This window comes from Orycteropus afer, unplaced genomic scaffold, assembly GCF_000298275.1.
Source record: "Orycteropus afer afer isolate SDZICR_OR568_19922 unplaced genomic scaffold, OryAfe1.0 scaffold00293, whole genome shotgun sequence".
Lineage (NCBI taxonomy): Eukaryota > Metazoa > Chordata > Mammalia > Tubulidentata > Orycteropodidae > Orycteropus > Orycteropus afer.
The window spans coordinates 2,194,435-2,218,608 of record NW_006921880.1 but is presented as its reverse complement, the minus strand read 5'-3'; the positions used below and the strand labels follow the sequence as shown (position 1 = coordinate 2,218,608).

At 36.3% G+C, this 24,174-nt stretch overlaps 1 protein-coding gene across 1 annotated transcript in view; it reads right to left on the bottom strand.

Moving 5' to 3' along the window:
* The window catches only part of EXOC6 (exocyst complex component 6), a 258,977-nt gene that overhangs the window by 193,906 nt on the left and 40,897 nt on the right, over nucleotides 1–24,174 (bottom strand). The window contains exons 2-6 of the mRNA XM_042782364.1: nucleotides 16,740–16,911; nucleotides 15,429–15,476; nucleotides 15,247–15,337; nucleotides 11,498–11,543; nucleotides 7,311–7,515 (exon numbers count right to left, since the gene is read on the bottom strand). Of these exons, the coding sequence (XP_042638298.1) occupies nucleotides 7,311–7,515; nucleotides 11,498–11,543; nucleotides 15,247–15,337; nucleotides 15,429–15,476; nucleotides 16,740–16,911 (562 nt within the window). The remainder of the gene's footprint in view (nucleotides 1–7,310; nucleotides 7,516–11,497; nucleotides 11,544–15,246; nucleotides 15,338–15,428; nucleotides 15,477–16,739; nucleotides 16,912–24,174) is intronic.

The window sequence follows — 24,174 nt, the reverse complement described above, 5'->3', positions numbered from 1 at the left end:
TTTTTTTTGGTTGATTTAAAGTGTTGATTTTGGCTCTTTCTTCTTTTTTGATATGTGCATTTATTGCTATAGATTGGCCTCTGATCACTGTTTTTGCTTTGTCCCAAATATTTAGGTATGTTGTATTTTCACTCTCATTTGATTTAAGGAATTTTTTTTAATTCATTTTTTATTTCTTCTATCACCCAGTCATTCTTAAGGAGGGTGTTGTTCAGTTTCCATGTGTTTGCTCTTTTTCCATGGATCTTCCTATTGTTGATTTCTAATTTGATAGCATTGTGATCTGAGAAGATGCTTTGCAGTATTTCAATGATTTTAAATTTATTAAATATTGCTTTATAGCCTAGCATAAGGTCTATCCTCAAGAATGTTCCATATGCACTGGCAAAGAATGTATATTGTGCTGTTGTTGGGTGAAGTGCTCTGTAGATGTCTGTAAGGTCAAGTTGGTGGATTATACTGTTCAGCTCTTCTGTGTCTTTGTTGAGTTTCTTTCCAGTTCTATCTTTCATTGAAATTGGTGTATTAAAGTCTCCTACTATGGCTGTAGAGTTATCTATTTGCCTTTTTAAATCTTTTAAAGTCTGATTTATGTATTTTGGGGCTCTTTCATTGGGTCCATAGGTATTTGTTATGGTTATATCTTCTTGTCCAACTGATCCTCTAAGCATTATATAATGACCTTCCTTGTCTCATATGGTGGTTTTTGTCTTATTTTCAATTTGATCAGAAATTAATATTGCCACTCCTGCTCTTTTTTGGTTGCCATTTGTTTGATAAATCTTTTTCTAAACTTTGCTTTTTCGTCTATTTTGGCTTTGTCTCTAAGGTGTGTCTCTTGTAGACAGCATATTGATGGGTTATATTTTCTTATCCAGTCTGCAACTCTCCGTCTCTTTAGTGTGCATTTAATCTATTAACATGTGGTGTAATTATCAACAAGTATGAATTGGTTGCTGTCATTTTGTTACGTGTTTTTTCATGGTGTTCCTGATTTCTTTATTCTGCATAATTTTCTGTGCTGAGCTCATTATGTTATGAATCATGTTATCATTTCCTTTGTTGCTGCTGTTTTAGTATTTGCTGGATATTTGTGCTTGTCCTCTTTTTTATTGTTGATGTGAAGGTTTATCATTTTTCTTTGAGGTTACCCTGCAATTTATAATTTTATCTCCAAGTTTAGGGCAGTCTATTCTATCTTGCAACTCTCTTTACTTCCTCACTGTTTAGAAGTCCCATAACTACACTATTATTCCCCTCTTTCTGGTTTGTAGTTGTCCTCATTTGCCAATTCATGTCTCTGGTTCCCTGTTTACAATCTTGTAAGCTTATTTTACTTTGGATAATTCCATAGCTGCGTTGGTTTCTAGGTTATATCATCTTGTGTATTAATGGTCAGTTGTTATTCGCTACTATTGATTCTCTGTTCAAAGGACTCCCTTTAGTATCTCTTGTAAGGTTGGTCTGGTTTTAACAAATTCCCCTAATTTCTGCTTATCTGGAAATCTCCTAATTTCACCACCATATTTGAGGGACCGTTTTGCCAGGTATATAATTCTTGGTTGGAAATTTTTCTCTTTCAGGGTTTTATACAGACCATCCCACTGCCTTCTCACTTGCATGGTTTCTGCTGAGAAATCAGAGCTTATTCCTATTGTTTGTCCTTTGAAGGTAACTCTTTGTTTTTCCCTGCTGCTTTCAGGATTCTTTCTTTGTCTTTGGTTTTGATGAGTTTGTTGATGATATGTCTTGGTGATTTTCTTTTGAGGTCTATCCTATTTGGAGTTCACTGGACTTCCTGAATGGATATATTCTCATCTTTCATCATATCAGGGAAGTTCTCTTCCAACAAATATTGGACAATTTTCTCAGTGGTTTTCTTTTTCTCTTCCCATTCTAGAATTCTGAGTACAAGTAGGTTATTCCTTTTGATGGTATCCCACATGCACCTTAGGCTTTCTTCATTTTGTTTTGATCTTTTTTTCTGGCTGATCTCTTTCCAAAGAACCATTCAGGTATTTGTCTTCAATCTCATTAATTCTGTCTTCCATTGATTCGATTCTACTTTTGCCTTTTCAATGTATTATCTATCTATTTCTGAAAATTTAGTATTAATCTTCTGGATTCCTATCTGTAGATTTTGTTTCATTTGTAAATTTTCATTTATTTTGTCATTTTGTTCCTGTATTTTCTTCTGAAATTGTTCTAGGGTTTTGTCTGTGTTTTACTTACTTTTGTCAGTGTTTTCCTTGATCTGTCTCTCAGTCCTTTGAAGGTACCTAAATATAATTGTTTTGAATTCCTTATCAGGGAGTTCCAATGCTGCTGCTTCTCCACGGTTGTGTTTTGGGTCTGTATCCTACTCTCGTTTCTACTGCTTTATCTTGCTTCTTTGTGTGGATAGCGATGGTTTACTGTCTCCAAGACATTGTGACATTGTTGTATTTAGATCTCTGCTGTTTGTGAAGAGCAGTTAAGGGTGAGTCAGGCTCTTCTTGGTGGTCGTTTATCGTTGGCCAGTTGATGGAGGCTCTCACTCAGTAAGTGGAACTGCAGGAAGTGTGGGTGTGGTTACATCATATGGGCACAGCTACTGCCTCCAACTCACATAAAAGCAGTGATAAAAAAAACCATCAAAAAAGTAAAAGCAAGCGGACAAAAAACACACTGCATAAACACACAGGAACAATCACAAAAAAAAAAACAAAAGGAAAGGGGAAAAAAAAAACCCTGCAATATCTGGGGAGGGGGCATAAGAGAAAAGAGGCAAAGTAGGAGAATAATGAGAAAAAAAATAGGAAAAATGCAAAAAGAAAAACAAGGAATGGGGTTAACCACATGAAAGAAAAAAATGGGAACCAGGAACAGGGAAGAGAGAAAAAGCTAACAACTAGAACTTGGGAAGGATAGACCAAAGAATAATAATAAAAAGGACAAACAAAAAAAGAAAAATAATAATAGTAATAATTTTAAAACAGACAAAAACAAACAAACTTAAAAAAGAAAAAAAAAATTCTGGGCAGGGCAGGGCAGGGCTGGGCAAAGCATTCAGACTCCATCCGCGCACACAGACTGGGATGGAATTCCTGCTGGCCCAGAAGGTGGGTGGGAGTAAGGGATGGCTGCACCCCCGTTCACCAAGAGGGTATGGGGTATAAGAGTAACAAGGGAAATATCACACCTTTCCAGTTGTTGGTGTCTGGAATTTCCTTGCAGTTCCCAGCAAGTGGAGCCTATTCTTAAGTCCCTTGAATCTGAGAGAGAGCTGTCGCTTTAAATATCCAAAATGGTCGAACCACTTGTAAACACTCAAAATGGCTGCACCCTCTGGCCAGGCAAAAGTCCACAGCTCAGCCCATCTCCCTCTTTGCTGCTTCCCCTTTTATTCTCCAGCCACCAGTGTAGTCCCTGGCTAGGAGGGCCGATTTTTAGGTTAATTCTTAAGTCCTTACACCACTTGGCCATATCCAAGCTGTCCGTACCGTCAGAATCACTGACAGCCCACAGCTCTGTATGTCTGCTTTTTCAGTGTTTTTATGCAAGTTCTTCTACTAATTGGAGTTTAGTCCACTTCTGTATCCTTCCTTCCAATGCTCAGGACTCCAGGATTATCTTCTGTATCTGTGTTAACTTGTTCCCCTCTTCTTTGCTGGGGAGCTCTGGTAGCACAGTGCCAAAGGCATTTGATTGCTAACCAGAAGGCTGGCAGTTCAAACCACTAGCCACTCCTCAGAAGGAAGGTTGGGCAACCTACTTCCGTAGCAATACCACCTTGGAAACTCAAGGAGGAGTTACTATGAGTCGGGTTCAACTCGACAGCAGTAAGTTTTTTGGTTTTCTTTATTGAAGAGGGGTCAGTGTAGTCTGTCTACTTATTCCACCATCTTACTGGAACTGCAGCTTTACTTCTTTAGTTAGAAAATAAAGTTTCTCTAAAGTAGTCTGTAATACTTGAGGGAAAAAATAAGGACTGAAAACCATGTTGAGCACTGTTGTATTTATATGACATCACATTTATTGGGAGTTCTAACAGCTAACTCTTAGACATTTTAATTATGTCATACTAATTTTAAAACTTACTATTACTGAAAATATCAAATGTAAACAAAATAAACAGGTTAGTATAATGAAATTTCCATGTACCTATCACCTAGCTTCAACAATTAACATTTTTCCATTCTTCTTTCATCTATGAGAGCTCTGGTGGCATAGTGCCCAAAGCACTGGACTAACCAGAAGGCTAGCAATTCAAACCCACCAGCCACTCTTCAGAAGGAAGGTTTGGCAATCTACTTCCACAGTGATACTGCCTCAGAAACCCAAGGAGGGTTCACTATGAGTAGGACCCAACTCGACAGCAGTGAGTGTGTTTTTTTTGGTTTTCTTTTATCTATGTCTTTACCCACTCCACACACACTCTAATAATTTCTTAAAGTTCTCTGTATGGTAAGATTTATATACACTGGTAAGATTTAGATACTTCATAACCATGAGACTGGAAAAATGGTGTCTGGCTGACACTGCTGACCATTCTGAAATGGATCACAATAGGAGGTTCTGGAAAGAATGGGAGAAAAATGTGGAACAAACTCAAAATAATAAAAAAGACCAGACTTACTGACAGCTGAAGTCTAGGGTCCCTATACCACACAACTATGGTACCTGGCTGTGCAGTGTGGAGTGAAGCCAGGTTCTCACCTGCAGCCAGGTTCTCACCTGCAGTCCACCTGGGGCCTCACCAGTCTCAAGTGGAGCCTACGCTGGCTCCAAGGCTGTGGTGGAGGTGCTATGCCACTGTGCACCCCACCATCATCTCCAGACTTGGTTTGAGATGGGTGCCATGGGTTCCAGGGCCGAGTGGGTACAAGGAGTGCCTGCCAGCTGCTGTAGGATGAGTCAGGGGTGAGGCAGGGTCTCATCTAGTCCCGTCCTATGCACAGTTTCTGGGTTTGTGCTCAAGGAAAGACATACATGGGGGTTGGTTTTTAAGTATGGATTGTATCCAAGTTGGACGTCTATAACCCAGAAACTGCCTGTATACCCCTATAGAGGCTAGAAGTCTGAAGTCAAGGTGTTGACAGGGCCGTGCTACCACTGAAGGCTCTAGAGAAGAATCCTCCCTTGCCTCTTCATTGTCTGATATGGCTGGCAATCCCCACATTCTTGGCCTTGCAGCTACATCACTCCAATCTCTGCCTCCATTTACACATGGTCTTTTTTCTTCCTGTGTATATCTCTGAATCTTTCTCTCCTTATAAAGACACCAGTTATCAGAATTACAGCCACCCTAATATAGTGTAACCTCCATCTTGACTTGATTATATCTGTAAAGATCCTATTTCCAAATAAAGTCACATTCAGAAGTCCTAGGGACTAGAACTTGAACATATCTTTTTTGGGGGACAACCCGCTTTACAAATATACAATCTAGTATGCCCCATCATGATATACAACATTTCCATCTCTCCAGAAAGTCCTCTTAAATTCCACTCCCGGCAATCTCCCCATCCAGAGGCAAGCACTATTTTGACATTTTTTCACCTTAAATTAGTATCACATGCTTTAGAACAGCATATAAATGGAATCAGTGTGTGCTTTTTTGTGTCCACCTTCTGTGTCTCAGCATAATGTCTGGAAGATTCATACATGTTATTGCATATAATTGGTAATACATTCCTTTTTACTTGCTATGTAGTATACCACTGTATAAACAGATCACAATTGGTGTATACAGTCTCCTTTTGATAGCCATTTTGGGTTTTCTCCAGTTTTTGTGAACAAGGCCGCTATGAACATCATGAGAACATGTTGTTACTTCTCATTGGTAAATACCCAGCAGTGCAACTGCTGACTCAGAAGGTAGGTGGATATTAACTTTATCATTGCCAAGCATTTTTATGCTGTTTGTCTTATTATTATTCAGCTGTGGAAGTTCCTAATTCAAGGTCAATACACTTTTTAAAAGAGAGCAATTTAAGATTTTAGCACAAAAGGGCTCTTATTTGCCTGTAAGGATGCCACCTTTTTAGCTACTTTATACCAGCTTTGACTTCAAATATATGAGAAAAATTGCTGAGAGTTCAATTAGTGAATAATTAATGAGTTCAAGTTAGATAGACTTTACTTAAATAAGAAATAACTATAAATCAAAAGAAAACACTGATGAAATCCATTCTAAGCAAGAATCAAGAAAGATAAGAAAAGGGTAAAAATAAACAAAAATAAGCAATAATTTTATATAAATAAAAAAGAGTAAACTTTGGACACATTCTATTTCCTAGATTATTAAAAAGCATTAAATTAAAATTCTCCTTTTAAATCTCACCTGTTTTGTTTCGTGGGAAGGTGAATGGGACTACACCCATGAATGTATATAGGTTTGACAGAAGATATTTCTACATATGTATCTATATGTGTAGCATATATATCCATGAATATAGTACAGCACACGGGCAAAGTTATGAGAACATCTTAGCTATGATGAAACACCTTGAGGGAATGAATGAGTCACTGAGCCTGGGGACTCAGGACCATAGTCTTGGGAAACATGAAAGTCAACTAGCATACCACAGTCCACAAAGAACGTTTCACATCCTACTCTGGTGAACAGCAACTGAGGATTTAAAAGCTTGTGAGTGGCCATCTAATGTGCAACCATCAGTCTCTCCCCATCCTGAGCAAAGAAGAGTGGAGAAAATCAAAGATACTAATGGACCACATAAACCTCAGCCTCCACAACCATAAGACTGCAAGAATGGTGTCTGGCTGACACTGTTGACCATTCTGAAAGGGATCATAATAGCAGGCCCTGGATAGAATGGAAGAAAAATGTGGAACAAACTCAAAATAATAAAAAAGACCAGACTTACTAGTCTGACAGAGATCTGTGGAACTCTTTAGACTATAGCCCTTCAACACCCTTTAGACCTGGGACTGAACTCACCCCTATGGCTCCATTCACAGCCAAATAAAAGATAGGCATATAGGGTGAACAGTAACATCAGGGAGGTCCACACTCCTTAGAATAATCAACCACACAAGATCCAAAGGGCAGCATTTCCTCAAGGATAAAGCTCAGAAAGCAGGAAGGGATAGGAAAGAAGTATGAATGGAAACGGTGAACACAAAGAGGAAGTGGGATGAGTGCTGATATACTGTGGGGATTGCAATCAATGTCACAAAACAAAATACATAAGAATTGTTGAGTGGAAAACCAATTCTGTCTGTAAACTCTCGCCCAAGTTACAATAAAAAGTTATTTTAATAATAATAATAATAATAATAAATATATATACGTATATAAATCTTACCTGTTTCATAGCTGTTTCACCTATTTTGTCAGAATGTTTTCGAATACTTTCCAAAAAGTCTTTGAGATCAGACATGGAGATTTCTTTAATACTTTCACGGAGTTTAGGAAGATTTTCTATCATTAGCTGACAAAATCGGTATTGACTAACTCGTGGAAAGTACACATTCTCTAATTGTTCCATAGTTTTTAGAGCAGAGTAATACCTTTCAAAATTAAAAAGAAAAATTTATAAAAAGTTCTTATTACATTAATTTTACATGTTCAATTAATCAATTCATCACTCTCATCAAGAAGGATATAATTATAGTTAAAATAAGTAAAATTAACATTTACTTATATTTATAAACACAAATTATAAACCATATGAACAGACTGCAGGATGAAAAGTCATGGTTTACCCTAACACATGTAACTTTCTTGTTTCACTTATTTCACTTCATCCAAATCTACAGCATCACAGTATCTCAAATTTTTGAGTTGTAATAGTTATCTGATATGTGGTTTCATAATCTCTCTCCCATACACACACCATCACACACAAAAAAAAACAAAAAAACATAGCACACATTTAATTCTAATTGTATAGCAAAATTTACTTTAAAAGACAAAAAAAATTTACACTACTATTAACACTATTAAGTATCATAAAAGTCAGGTGAAAAAGTCCTACCTTTCTTTCAATTCAACAAAATTTACTAAATGCCTACTATTTATATGACATGTGACATGCCAGGTATGCCCTAAAGAAATGCCATATGCTTTCATGCACATATTTTTTCTGTAGGCTTTTATAAGGTAGACTTCTACAGCAAATATTACTATTAACATTCTATGGATGAACAACTTAAATGCAGAGAAAGAATATATAATTTGGCCATTACACCACGATTAATTAGTAGCAGGACTAAGATTTTTCCAAAATTGCCAGTTTCCTACGATATTCACCACTATACAACCATTAGAGAATAGGTGAGGGGTTTTAAGAGTCCTTGGGTGGTGAGAATGGTTAAACATTCAGTTACTAACCAAAAGGCTGGTGGTTCAAATCCACCCAGAGATGCTTTGGAAGAAAGGCCTGGCAATCTACTTCTGAAAGGCCATAGCCATTGAAAATCCTACGTGTAGTTCTACTCTGAGACACACAGCATCACCATGAGCTGGAATAGACTTGACTTGGTTTTTCTGGGAGAGAGAACTTTTTTAAATAAATGAAACAATACTCTATAAATTCCCAAAGAACTGATACACATTCCCATTGATACTAAAAATGAGAAAAAGTACTAACTAAAGAATAAAAAAAAAAAAAAGGCAACACATAAATAAGTTGAAAAGATAGTAAGTTCAAAAGCTATTTAAGGGCACTTAATGGTTTTCTTGCCTATATTGTCAAAGACAGAGTGAATTTTGCTAATTGTTATCCCAATATATTACCACTAATTTAAAAATTAGTTCATCCATATTTGATCTCGGTTATTTAAAATCCATTAGAATTGTTATAGTATAAACATATAAAATATTAACATATTTGGGTGATGGTATGGTTGAGAGCCACCACTCATATGTCAGTTTGTCATGCTACAGTGTCTTGCGTGTTGCTGTGATCCCGGAAGCTATGACACTTGTATTTCAAATACCAGCAGAGTCACTCATGGTGGACAGGTTTCAACACAGCTTCCAGACTAAGACAGTCTAGGAAGAAGGGTCCAGAGATTTACTTTTTTAAAAATTGGCCAGTGAAAACCTTATGAATACCAGTGGAACGCTGTATAGTGCTGGAAGGAGACTCTCAGGTTGGAAGGCACTCAAAATACAACTGGGGAAGACCTGCCACCTCAAAGTAGAGTCAATCTTAATGATGTGGCTAAAGTAAAGCTTTCAGGACCTTCGTTTGCTGATGTGGCCACGACTCAAAATGAGAAGAAACAGCCGCAAACATCCATTAACAATCCACGTGTGGAATGCACGAAATGTGAATCTAGGAAAACTGCAAGTTATAGAAAATGAAATGGAACACATAAAGATAGATATCCTAGGCATTAGTGAGCTGAAATGGACTGGTATTGGCCATTTTGAATCAGACAATCACATGGTCTATTATGTTGGGAATATCTGTCAATGGGAAAAGAAAATCAGAAGATTAATTCTTCTCTGCTTGACCTAGACAGAACGTCCTGATTTACAATGATTTCAACAAACTCCCAGAAGGCCCTCTGAAATTAATCAGTGTCAACCAGTGGCTATTGAGATAGAAACTTGCCCTTATATTTGCTCTCTCAATTTCCCTGTCTCAATTCCCTTTCTCAATCCTGCTTCTCAGCTTCTCTGGGACTTCACTCGCTCAAAAAGTAATGAAACATAAGGTTGTTCATCAGGCTCTGCTTTCTAGGAAACCCACATACAGCAGATGTCAGAGACCAGACCTTGCATCCTTTCTAAAATTTAGCCACAAATCTCCTAAGCTTGATATATTACTAGATGCAAGAAAAATCCACATCATAATAGATTACCATTTCTACATGATGCTGTTTTCATAAATATATACATATATACAACCATTAATAATAATATATAACCATTAGAAAAATACAAAAATTATAAAGGAGGAAAAAAAAAAGTATCCATGATCTATCTGATCCTACCATGTAGCAATTAACTCATTTACATTTGGCCACATTTCCATCCAGTCATATAACTGTTAATATTTCCAGTTACATATTCTATTTAGCCATATCAAAGAATTTACCTGAAAACTAAAATTACTTAAAAATAATTACCCTATTTTTAAATTTACTGTCATAATGTAATCATGTTACAATCTGAAGTCTCTAATTACATGCATTCACTTTCATTCCCTCTTGAAACACAAAAAAAAACAACAACGAAGGGATTTGTTAAAAGCATAAATCCTTACTGGCAGAAAGGAAAGAGGAACAATAACATTTTTAAAAGATGACAAGTCAATAGATACGTGATTAAAAGCTCTAAGCAGACCTGAGAAAACTGAATCCTAATCTAATAGATGGAAAGTTAAAATAACCTGATTTATTATGCTGTTGTCAGCTGCCACTGAGTCAGCTCTGACTCATGGCGACCTTATGTGTAACAGAACAAATCTCTGCAGGGTCCTGCACCATCATGATTTTGGCACATTTGAGTCCACTGTTAAAGCTATTGTGTAGTGCCTTCCAACCCTGGCAGTTCATCTTCCATCTTCTGTTGTGATTCATAACGTCTTCACCAGCTAAATTTTTAAAAATAGATTGCCAGGTCTTTCTTCCTAGCCTTTCTTCAACTGGAAGCTCTGCTGAAATCTGTCCAACCAAATTTGTCCACTCTACTGGCATCTGAAATACTGGTGGCATAGCTTCAGCATCATAGCAACATAAAAGCCACCACAGTATAACAAACTGACAGATGTGTGGTGGAATTTATTCTGTTGAATTCCCGAAAGGCAGAATTTATTCTGCCAGGAATTCCACGACTTCTGGTATTAGTTTAAAATATGTATAAGAAGCCATCAGACCCCAGATTCTCTCCCCTGCTCCAGGCATCTAAGAAAGTATCATTCCCCCATCTTCGCAAAAGACTAGAGGCTAAAATAGCTAATCTCTGAATAGGAGACACAAGGCACAGTTGAGAACAATACTGTTTTGAAAACTGAGGATTAGTTGAACCCATATATACTAGGTGATCTATTAATATACTTATATTACATTTATAACATATGTAAAATCTCAGAGAGGAAAAGAGAAAACACTGTAACAATCAACCAAGAACAGACTACTGGGGAACAAAAGAAATATGTGGAGGTCAAAAGAGAGTTCTTATGTCAGAATTTAAAAACCAGATAGCAGAAATGTAAAAAGCACTTAGCCCTTAATTATATTCAGTGTTGTTATGCTGACAAGTTAATCAACATTGAATCCATTTCTGTTCAGTCGTCTTTCTGTCCTTCATCAGTATTATCAATCTTTGCTATCACTTATTAAGGGCAAGGATCCACAAATAAATTAATAACAATTGCTTCACTGGATGATCCTGATGAACAAATTGCATAAGCAAAGAAGAGTGTAAGGTAAAAAGTAAAACACTACTATAATTTACAGTAAGTTTATGTACACTCAGTAACTAAAAAAAAAAGTAAGCAAATTTTATTAATAACAACTAGAAAAGAAACTACCTTACCTTTTTGTACTTATCTGTTCTTTTAGCTTACTGTACATTTCCAGCACTGCATTAAAAAATATACAACATATTTTAGCTTTCAAACAGAAATAAAATATTTTGAGAAATGAAAACAGAGCAAGGAAGAGTATATTATAAACTCATTAGTATTCTCTAACATCGTATATACAATGCTATACTTTAAGTGAATGAACCCATGTTTTAATTTCCACATATAATGAACATTATAGCAGAGACCTGCAACACCTGCACATGCTGACACCCAAGAGTAAGACCACATTCAACTCAACTCAACTCGAAAGCAACTATTATAACAGAGACATCAACCTATAAGTTATTCAGAAATGTACTGACACTGACACCTCTTTCTTACAGTAGAATTGGGAGTTAGAGAGAAAGCCGAGTGACAGTGAAATTGACTGATTCTGATTCAATATACCAAAAAAATAACACTATCAACAAAATTATACACCACAAGAAAAGAAAATCCTCAAAAGCTTACAGCAGAATACTCATACAATATTCATTGTAGTATTATTCACAACAGCCATAAGATGAAAACAACCCACATGTCTGTCAAATGATAAATGGCTAAACAAAATGGGGTATATTCAACAATGGAATATTACTCTGTCCTAAAGAGAAATGAAGTTCTGATACATACTACAATGTGGATGAACCTTGAAAACATTATGCTGAGTGACATAAGTTAAACACAAAAGGACAGTGTATGATCCCACTTATATGAAATATCTAGAATAGATAAATACTTAGAGACCAACGTTTTTTACTGTTTACCAAGGGACATCATGCTTGGTAAAGGGTCCTCAATGAGATGGACTGACACAGCGGCTGCAACAATGGGCTCAAATATGGCAATGATTCCAAGGATGATAGGACTGAGCAGTGTTTCATTCTGCTATATAGGGTTGCTATGAGTTGGAACCTACTTGACAGCACCTAACAACAATAACAACAAGGTGGTGGTGGGTTTCGTGGAGGGATGGAGAGTTATTGCTTAAGGAGTACTGAGTTTCTGTTTGGGATGATAAAAATGGACAGTAGTGATGGCTACACAACATGGAGAATGTAACTAATGTCATGAACTGTATATGCATACAAATGGTTAAAAGGGCAAGTTTTTTGCTGTATGTATTTTTACCACAACAATTCTTGGAGCAGAGTGAATTATAACGAAAGGTATTACAATGAACTAAACATGAAGTGTCTTTATTAGTTTTATCATTTTTGTCAAAGGCTCAGAAATGAAATCATACAATAAAATTGCTGTAAGTTTAAGCAAGGTAACACACTATCACCAAAAAAGTTTTAATGCAATCATATAGATTACCATTCATCCTTAATAGAATTTCAAATTACAAAGTGAGTTGTTAATTATTATTGGCTTATCAAGCAGCTCATGTTTTTCTACACCAGAAAGGTAAACTACATATTTTCAAGGTTTTCTATATGCCTTATGTGCTACTCCCCAAGTCTTTCCAAGTGTACTTATGATACAGTTTACCTGTCTAGAAACAATAAAAGGTATACCAGCCCCAACTCTCTGGTTTCACAGAACCCTATTACTATCTCTATTGTAGTCCCTATATTGCAAAGCAGTTTTTCTCACATTTCCAGCCAAAACATTAGAGTAAACACATAACCTGGAACATAGCCTAAAACCATTGCTATAAATATAAACTATCTTTGATGTCTCCTGTTTTATCTCAACAAGGCATGCAAATTTCACATTTATCTCATATTATTTCCACATAAAAATAATGCTTCCCTCAAAAACAATCAAGTAAAACTACTATACTAGGTTAAGTAAAAGGTGCTCTGCTGGTCTAAGGCATCTGACTGCTGATCAGAAGGTTGGTGGTTCAAACCACCAGCCACTGCGCAGAAGTAAGACTGGGCAAGCTACTTCCGTAAAGATTTACCACCTCAGAAACTCAATGGGGGTCAGTATGAGTCAGAATCGACTTGATGGCAGTGGGTTTTTGTTTTTTTCTTTAATGTACTAGCAAAATGTGTCATGTTTATGAGGGGATGTATATTTTTATATCCCCTCCTACTTCTCCTAACCCAAGGAGGAATTAGGCAATTGTCAAGGGCTAAAGGCACTTGACTGCTAACCAGAAGGATGGCGGTTCAAACCCACCAGCCACTCCTCGGAAGGAAGGTTGGACAATCCTACTTCCGTAGTGATACTGCCTCGGAAACCCAAGGAGGGGTCGCTATGAGTCGGGGCCGACTCGACGGCAAATAACAACAACAACAAACTTATCTTTATTCACACTAGTTCGTAGGATCCTTCAGAGCTGGATGTGTGCAATTTTCATCTTTATATTTCCAATCCCTACCATAAAGCCTGACACAAAAACATATTTTAAAATGGGTATTTGGGTAGAAGGATGATGGATAGAGGAAAGGAGGTAGTTCTGGATGTGGCTATTAGGAACACAATGTTCACATGACCTCAGAGGTGCCGCCCAGCTCTGAAACAAGTAGCAGTCACAAAACCCAACATCTACTTCCTTTAATCTCTCTATTTCAAATAGCCCACCTGGGGAATATATTGAATTCAGCTTTTTTTCATACTATCACTACCTAATTTTTCAGGCTTATTACCGCACAGGGACAAAGCTTTCAAACTTATAGGCTATCTTCATGATTATTACAATGTCTCTGATTAAACATCATTATAAGAAAATAGGTATCACTGAAACCTAATATAAAAAGCAGACATTTTATTTACTCAAAGCTACTGTGCAACTATCCCTGGTTGATTAGATATTAAACTGAGTACCATCTCGGTAATTCTAAAACAAAGAAAGCTATTCTCATAAGTCAGAAAACAGTAATATAATTTTTTAATAGACTGCTAATGAAACTTCTGAGAGTTTTAACATATAATTTGTATAGTAAGCTAAACTTACATTACATAAATACGATATAAAACATCTCCTTCTATTCCCCAAGATACGGAGGTTTAGCGTCCTTCCTAAAAAAATAAATAAATAAGGGGAAAAAAATAGGACACTGAGGTGGATTTAACTTACTATATTAATAAAAAATGACATATACCTGGCTCCTTTTGTTTGAACAGGATGCGTCCAACTTAAAGTATATTAAATCCAGGTAAAGAAAATACTGGTTAGTTTCTTCAGGATTTATTTGATGTCCCAGAAATATTTGAGCCCTAACAGAGAGACCAGAAACTCAGAAATCTAAAAAGTCAGTCTTTCCAAATACAGGAGGAAAGGCAAAGAGGAAAAAGGAAGACAGAAAAGTACTTTTGGGTATTTTCTTACCTTATTAGCAAAATGAAATTACGAGGAAAGCAAAATAATGCTTAAGTGAAAAACAGAAAATAATGGCACTAGAGGTACAAAAGTTGTGGCAAGAAACAGAATAGAAACGCATTCAGCCCCAAGGGCTAGCATTCTGAGGCAAAGAAAAGAAAAGGTGGCAGTGAAGAGCAGGACAAAGGGCCACTAGGCAGAGGTGGAGATGAATGAACAGAAAGGTAGCAGCTGCTCTGCAAGACTGATGTAATAGCAACAGGGCTTTATAATACAGTAAAACTATGAAAACTCAGGGTGGGAAATAGACAGGGAAGGTAACAATCGGCTTTGTGGAGAGAACCTATCACCTGTAATTCCCATAATAAAGAATGACAATGCTATCATTAAATTAACACTTTTACCAAGTCAAACATTACTTTATATATAAGTTTAACTCACCTGGAAGGCATAATTGCAATTTTTCTACTACAGTTGTAATATTCCTCTGCTGAATTCTACAGCGAATAATATCTTCTGTTTGGACTATCACCTTAGAAAAGAAGAAATGTTCATATTTTTAAATGAACAGTTAAGTAACATTCACATATTGAGTATACACAAAGAATGCATTGTTTTCTCACCTCTTTTCCAGCATCTTGAAACCTTCGGTTGGTATCAGTAACTTGCACCTTAAAAATAATTTCATCTTAGTTACACAAATATGCATAAAACTGCCCTGATGTAACTGCTCACCCTTGTAATCAGATCATGCTTCCTGAGAAACTTAGAACAAAGAAATGCAAATTCAAATTAACTCTACAGCTTGAACTTGAACTTTTGATTGAAAAGGGCTTTTGTTAACTTCAATTACTTATGACAGTTCTTTTTAACAGATTCTGTGGCAAACTTCTCAAATTTACTCAGGATTTTTGAACTTTACTTGCTTCTCTAAGTCTGTCAAACAATTCAAATCACTGACCCAATTGACCACTGGTCCTTTTTTGATAACTTCAATGTGGTCTATGTGCCATTCATTGTCTGTAGGAAATGGTGATTGCATTTTATGGTAATTAAACATTCATACTTTGCTGAATGCAAACACTGGGTGGTTGATTAACATCAAACACGGAAATCTCCAATCCACAGCAACATTTTAATGCTGCAGGTGCAGGCAAAGCTCAACTTCAAATTTTCCCACATATTAAGTGACTCATTAGGTCATCATAGTAAGGAAGCACATTCTGGTTTATTAAAAATCTCATTAATTTCTGAACAAAGATGCTCAGTGACCTCATTGATGCTGTATTTGGTCTCTTGTTATCTGAATATCCTTTATGTAATGGTTTTCTCATCATAATCTTTGGTGGACCAGGGTCCTTCTGTCTGCTAATCTCTCCAAATGTAAAGAAAAATAAATAATTCTCATAATTAAATATGTTACATTTTAATGGTACAAATCCAGGTCTCTTTTAATAAATAATTGTTTTGCTGTATGGCAGGAAATGTAAACCAATTTTATTTAAGAAAATTATGTATTGCTGTTAAACTAAAAAAAAAGAAGAAGTTTCAATATTTTAAGTTATTTTGAGAACACAGTCATTTATAGTAAGTTTTTAAATATTATTGCAGCATAGCTTTTTATCAACATTGTACTGCCATTTTAAAAATTGTAAAACTGCAAAAAGGGCCTTTCATTGTTTCATAAGTTCATTTCCCGCATAGAAAGAAATCCTGTTAAATCAATGCATTACTCAGTTTAGGAAAAAAGAGATAATATTTGCCATTAGCATGACGACTGTGCTACTAGAGCATAAAGAGCTTTCCCAAATACATACACTAATCTAGTTCTCAAAAGAAGCACATCTAATAATGTGTACATTTTTGTACATATGCAGTATAAACAAGTAATTTAATGAGAACAAAAGTAAATAAAATTTTAATACATTTCTTACCTTCAGTTTTTCCGCATCTGCCCTTACTTTAAGGAGTTCTGTAATAGCATCTACAAAACCTTGATGATGAAAATTACACATTTTTTCAATTTCCTTGTCATGATTACGGATACAAGCATCTAACTTTTCCATAAACTTCTTGTGTGCATTTGGTTGATCATCATACACAGACCTGAATGTACAAAAAAAAAAAGCTAAAATTAACTTCCCAGTTCACCAAAATGCTTTTTTTTATTAAGCCAGACCTCTGCAACAGTTAATATTTTAAACTCTCTAAACAGAAATTTGGTTGAGAGTATTGTCTTTACTAGAAATAATTTTGGTGAGAGTGTATTTCATATATTAATAATTCATTTAACCCTGAATACCAAGGCTCAGAAACTTCCCTAGTTTGCAATATTCCCTGCATGTTGTCACACATTGGTATGGGAGAAGTGCTACATACACACTCAAATGGCAAATGACAACTGGAAGCTCATACCTGGTACATTCTTGGAACCTGCACTATGTACTTTTTCCAGTTGCTGATTTTAATCTGTATCCTTTTACTGTAATAAACTATAACCGTGAGTGTAACAGTTTTGCTGAGTTCTGTGAGTTCTAGAGAATTACTGAAACTGAGTGTGCTCTTGAGAACCTCCCAAATTGTAGCCCTCCAACTTCTGTCTATTATTTGAGGCTCAGTTCAAGTTCCATTTCACCCCAAAAGGCCTTTGCCAATCATTTCTATGCCAAGTAATCTTTTTATCTGAAGGATATGTAAACTTAGTCATTTACACTCATTCTGACATGTAATTATATATTACTTTGTATTATGATTTAAGTGTGCCATGTATTTTATTTCTCCACGTAGCCATAAGCTTCTTTAGAGCAAACACAATGCCTTAGGCCTTTAATAAGCATCTACTGTACTATTAGAGACAGCAGTATAGAATAGTCATTATTAAGAACTTGGACTCTTTAAGAGCTGAGCTAGAACTAAGATCTGCTCTTGGGTATCTCTTTCCTATCTATACTACTCCCTAGATCTCATCCAGACTTGCAGCTTTGAATTCCATAAATACAATGATGCCTCCCAATTTTCTATTTCTAGCTCTGTCTTCTTGTCCTGAACTTCAAAGTCACATATTCCTCCAACTGGATGCCTAATGAGTCAAAATATGTCCAAAACTGAACTCTAGTATGTCCAGAAATGAACTCCTAATCTTCCTCCCCAAACCTGCTGCTTCCATAGAATCCCCCATCCACTCTTCCTGTTGTTCAGACAAAAAACTACATCCATGACTATTTTCTTTCTCTCAACCTCCACACCCCAACCGCCACACCTCCAAACAATCCACCAAATCCAACCACAGTCTCACCACTCCACTGGTGCTATCCTGGATTAATCATCACCGTACCTGGCCTTAGATTATTGTCAACTGCTTCCTAACTGGTCTCCCTAACTGTTCTCAACACAGTAACAAGAATGATACCATTAAAACAAATGCCAGATCCCATGTCTCTCCTCTGCTAAAAACTGTTTCTCTTATAAAAGCCCATAAAGCCCTACATAACTGTGTCGCATGTTAACATCACTGAATTCAGCTCCCACTAATCTCCACCTTACTTATTCAATGCTAGCCACATGGGCCCTCTTGAGGCTCCTTAAACACACCAGGCACATTCCTGTCCTGTGCTTTGCACATTCTGCTTTCCCTACCTGTTCATTCTTCTCACATGTGGCTGCCTCCCTGACCTCCTTTAGGTCTTTAACCCCCTTGGTAAAGCTCTCCATGGCTACAGTATCTGAATTACAGGTACGTACACACATAATCCTCCTCCTTGCTTTATTTTCTTCTTTCATATTTTCTGAAAATAAAGGACTTTATTTATCACTGTAGAATATGCTCTCTATTTTGCCCCTTTACTTTTTTATCTGTCTTCTTCCACAGGAATGTAAACTGCAAGAGGGCAAAGTTTTCTGGTCTTTTTTTGGTCCCTGTTTCTCAGCCCTAGAACAGTGTCTATCACACAGTAAATGCTCAATGAATAACTGATGAATAAACGGATGGGTGGATGGAATCAGAAAGGCAACTTACTAGCTGTTCAACCTCAAGTAAGCCACCTGACTTCCCTAAGTCCCAATGATCTCTACCATAAAATGGGAGAAAAAAAAAAAAATCTCCATCAGTCTTACGATGACTGAATTAGTGGACATATGAAAAATTCTTAGCACAATATACATTACTTAAAGAAATACAGTATTTGCTCACAATTATGATGTGTGCACAGAATATACTAGCTACTAGCATAGTATGCACATAAAAGACAACCAAAATCCTGAATAATTGAATATATAAGCTAACACTCAATTATAGATGCTAAAGGATGTGACTACCACTAACATTTGACATTTGTGTAGAGACATTTACATTTGTACATCTAGTATTTCATTTGTCTCTTATGCCATATCAGAGAAAACATCAGTGTCCCCTCACAAATGAGAAAACAAAAAAACAAACCAAACTCACTGCCATGGAGTCGATTCTGACTCATAGCAACCCTCTTTGGGTTTTCGAAGAGATATTTACGTAAGTAGATTGCCCAATCTTCCTTCTGCGGAGTGGCTGGTAGATTTGAACTGCCAACCTTCTGGTTAACATAAGCACTATGCCACCAGAGCTGCTTTCACAAATGAGAAAAGAGGCACAAGAATGGTAAACGACTTGTTCAGTGCATCACTGAGGCGGTACTAGAATTTCTACCTAGTGCTTCTTCCACAACTACTATGTATAGTTAACAAGAACTCTTAATTAAACAACATTATTCCAAAGGAAAATCTAAGTACAAAACAAAACAAAAAGTTTATCTAACTGACTTGGTGTTCTATAAACAACAAATTTACATTTGCTGAAAACTTTCTAAGATTCTTCACATACTCTAATAAAACACTTTCACACTTCTCTAGCTCTTAAAATACCAGGTAATAAACAGAAATACCTGAAGAACTACCCTTCAGGATGGCCACTTTAGAGTGTCCTGCTACAGGGCTTCTCCACAAAAGTCTACTTCCTTTGTGAACCCAGAAACAAAGACTATGTCTTTGTAAAACAGGAAAAGGAACAAACGTCTATTTTATTTAGGAAAGTTCCTAAAATCCATCCTTTGGTGTGTGTTTCTAATTTATTCTCTGGAGTTTTAAAAGCAAACTATTCCTGTTGTATAGTGATACAATCAGCACACCTAATGTAGCATTCCAAACGGGCTCCTCTTTTGCTATTGATGCTGGAGATGGAGAAAAGCAGTATGAAAGCATATGCAATACCCACTTTGTAATACCTTCAGGCTTTGGTTTTTAATAGAGAACCAAAGCCTGAAGTAGGTGAACAATTTATATTCCCTGCCTTCTGCTGTTACAATTGAACCTTAAGTCCCAATTAAAGAAAGAAAAATAATATCAAAGAATTAGTACTGTAAATGAGAAAGAACAGGTCTTAGTCTACCTGTCATCAATTCTCAGACTCTCCCGAGCCGTGATAACCATTTGCTATTCCAGATACCCCAACCACTTGTCACCCACAATTCGTATCAAGATCACTCTGAGCAGAGTTTATAGGAATAACTAAGTCAAGGTATAGAAAAGTTCCAAATCACAGGAATAAACCGCATTTAAAGAAAGTACTAAAGGGTCAGGCAAGTGCCAGAACCCAAAATTCATCAAATGATAGAATGCTGGCTCTGGAAAAGATGCTAAAAAGTTTTTAGTTCTAACTCACATTTTAAAAGATATAGCACTCAAAATGGAACTGATCCCTACAGGTAGTTAATTTAATCCTTTACCCATTTTGATGAAATATAGTATTAAAAATAATTAGTCTAGAAATTTGCTAATAAGACCAATAATAAATAGCTGACTGAATGGAGAAGGGCAGGAAGGGAGGAGGGGTAGCTACGTGTATGAGGTCTTGAAAGGGCAAGCAAGACAGCAAACGCAACTGTGACCCCAAGAATTTCCTGAGACTGTAGAGAGGGAGAAGCTATCAACCTTTTCTCTGAAGGGATCTATGTTTAATTATAGAAACAATTTGGACAAGTAGTAGAGGGAGAAGGACAAGGAGAGAAGACATACAATACCTGTCAACAATTCCATACAATGACTTAACTGGCCAACAAGAAACATCAGGTCTGTGGCTTCTGAGTTAAAGATGGTGATAGTAACAAACAGCAAAGTCCCTACTATATAGTAAGGATTTTATATTCATTATCTCATCAAATTTTCACCACAGCTTTATGATGTACATTCTCTAATTATCCCCACTTATGAATGTAGGTTGGGAAAATTAATATATTAGTTCAAAGTCACACAGTCCAAACCAAAAATGTAAGGTGTTGCCATGGAGTCAATTCCAACTCATAGCAACCTTATGGGACAGAGTAGAACTGCGCCACAGTGTCTTCTAGGCTATTATCTTTTTCTCCCAAAAAGCAGCTGGTGCGTTCAAACTGCTGACCTTATGGTTAATAGCCAAGCACTTAACCACTGTGTCACCAGGGTTCCTGTAGTAGTAACAGTACCAGAAGTAGAGCTAATATTTAACTGCAACTGCAAATATGTCTCCAAAGCCAGTGCTCTTACCGTTATACTAGATTGTTGTTGTTCTTGTTATGTGCCGTCGAGTTGGACCTGACTCATAGCAACCCCTCCTTGGGTTTCCAAGACAGTATCACTATAGAAGTAGATTGCCCCATCTTCCTTCCAAGGAGTGGCTGGTGGGTTTGAACCGCCAGCCTTCTGGTTAGCAGTCAAGTGCCTTAGGCACTATGCTACCAGAGCTCCCTTCTATTAGATAACTTGCCAATTAGAAATGGTGATAAGTAGCATGAAATGCAGAAAGGAAGTTCTGTGAGGGCCTAGCAACCAACTAGATCACCTTTGAAGATCAACAATTGAGAATGACTCAGTATGGAATCCCTGATGTGCACTGTTGCATCCATCAGGTGAAATCATCCAACAGACAGAAAAGGGGGATGAGAACTGAAGCGTAGCTGATTGTTAAGCAGTATTAAATCATACAGGGTTGCCATGAGTCAGAAACGATTTGACAGCAACTAACCGCAACATTAAATTACAAATGCAACAAAATAAGAAGGCGCAAAATACGGAGCTGAAAAAACTGAGGTCCTTTACTCGTCTGATCTCAGCTAAAGGGACTCTGAAAAATATATTTTTCTCTTTTTTCTTTGAATGATAATCACTGTTCTCCAAAATTTCTATTTGTAAGGAAGGAAATACTGTTTAGCACTATTTATTCTTTGAACCCTAAGTTAGTTAATAGCTGTATCCACATAATATATTAGCATACTGAATATATTACTATTCTAAATTTTCAAGCAATATACAATTTTAATGAAAGTTATTTTTCTTTCTCTCCACATGTCCTCCAAAACTTTAAAATGTCTATTGGCAAGTCTAATCAAGTTCCTATAATTACATATGTCGCCTACATATGACAGAACTAGCGAGAGTAAACATTAAGGACAAACACCTTTTCTATCTTCATTATATATGAAAGTAAAAACATGTTGAAATATTAGCTATCATACAGCATTTGATAATCTGGTATGTCAGGCTTACCAGCAGCATTAAAACAATTCTATTTTAGAGAAGCCTTGTTAACATGTGTATAGGGCTCCATCTAGTGGTAATAAAATAAATATAAAAATAAGAAAATAAAGATGTTATTACAATGTTAAAATTAGCTCATTGAAAATTAATGCTTTTACTATCAAATCAGAAGCCCTGGTGGAACAGTGGTTAAAGTGCTTGGCTGCTAACCAAAAGATCTGCAGTTCAAACCCACAAGCCACTCTGTGGGAAAAAGATATGGCAGTCTGCTTCTGTAAAGATTTACAGCCTTAGAAACTCTATGGGGCGGTTCTACACTGTAGAACTCAGATGGTCGCTATGAGTCAAGATCAACTTGATGGCAGTGGGTTTGGTGTTTTACGTTTTATTTTTGATCATCAAATCAAATGTCTTAACTGAGGAACACAGTTGACTTCATTTTTTTTTTTTTTTTAATATTATTTTATTCTGTTTTTGGTGAAAGTTTACACAAGTTATGTTACCATTTGACAATTACTATACATGTTGTTGGGAGCTCTGGTGGCGTACTGCCTAAGGCATCTGACTGCTAACTAGAAGGCTGGCAGTTTAAATCTACCAGCCACTCCACAGAAGGAAAACTGGGCAATCTACTTCTGTAAAGATTTATTGCCTCAGAAACCCAGAGAGGGTTGTTATGAGTCAGAATCGACTCAATGGCAGTGAATTTGGTTTTTTTTTGTTTTGTTTTGTTAAATATACATACTGTTCAGAGACACTGGCTAATTTTTCACCATGTTTTCAGGTGCCTCTATTTTTTTCTTCCCCTGGACAGATGCTATACTCTGTAAATAAGATAAATGAGTTATTACTCACATTCCATAATTTGGCTTTTATTTTTCAGGAAAAATGTTTCTGATGAACAATAACATTTATGAGGTCTATGAAAAATCATCCTTTTCTTTTGAATCCAGATAGGATGGTTTTAATAGCTTTTGAAGATTTTGGGTAATTTTTTTATCATTATTTTTCATTTTGTTTTTATAGCAGTACTTAAAAGAGTATTTAATTTGTCAAAAGCTGATAAACATTGTGGGTAATTGCTTTATAAATATATTTAATATTCAGAAACTATATTTTATAATCAGTAGCCAAAATTTCAGTAATAATTGGTAAGATTGGGACCTGGAATCCAAAAAGCATTCAGTACAAATATGAAATTTATGAAGAAGTACCATAAGCAATATCATTAATACGAAATAATCAAAAATTTAGTTACTAATTGCTAAAAATAAAAAATTAAGATTGATATGCTAGTATTTAGCTTGACAGGCTATTTGAAGCCTTGGTGAAAGGATAGTAAAAATGCATATAGATGGGAAGAATAAAGAATGCTCAAAAGGGTACAAAAGCAATTTTTTTACTATTAGAGATAGAAAATTAAGGCTAATGTGTCATTTGCAGAAGTAGCAAGAAAAAAATTGTGGTTAATGTTTGAAAAACTAGCAAATGACATTAAAGAGCATCCAAAGGAAGTCAGAAGCAGCCAATATAGTCAAAGATAAGAGGGAGATTTTGTTTTCTTATAAACGTTTGTACCAAACAGTGTTTCTTTGCTATTCATAAAGGTTTGTAGAAAGATTTGACAGCAAAGTGTCAGTGCCCAAGGATTCCTGAACAACATTTCTGGTATCCTAGTAAGGCTGGTGGTTCAAACCCACCAGCCACTCCTCGGAAGGAAGGTTGGGCAATCCTACTTCCGTAGTGATACTGCCTGGGAAACCCAAGGAGGGGTCGCTATGAGTCGGGGCCGACTCGACGGCATATAACAACAACAACAACAACAAC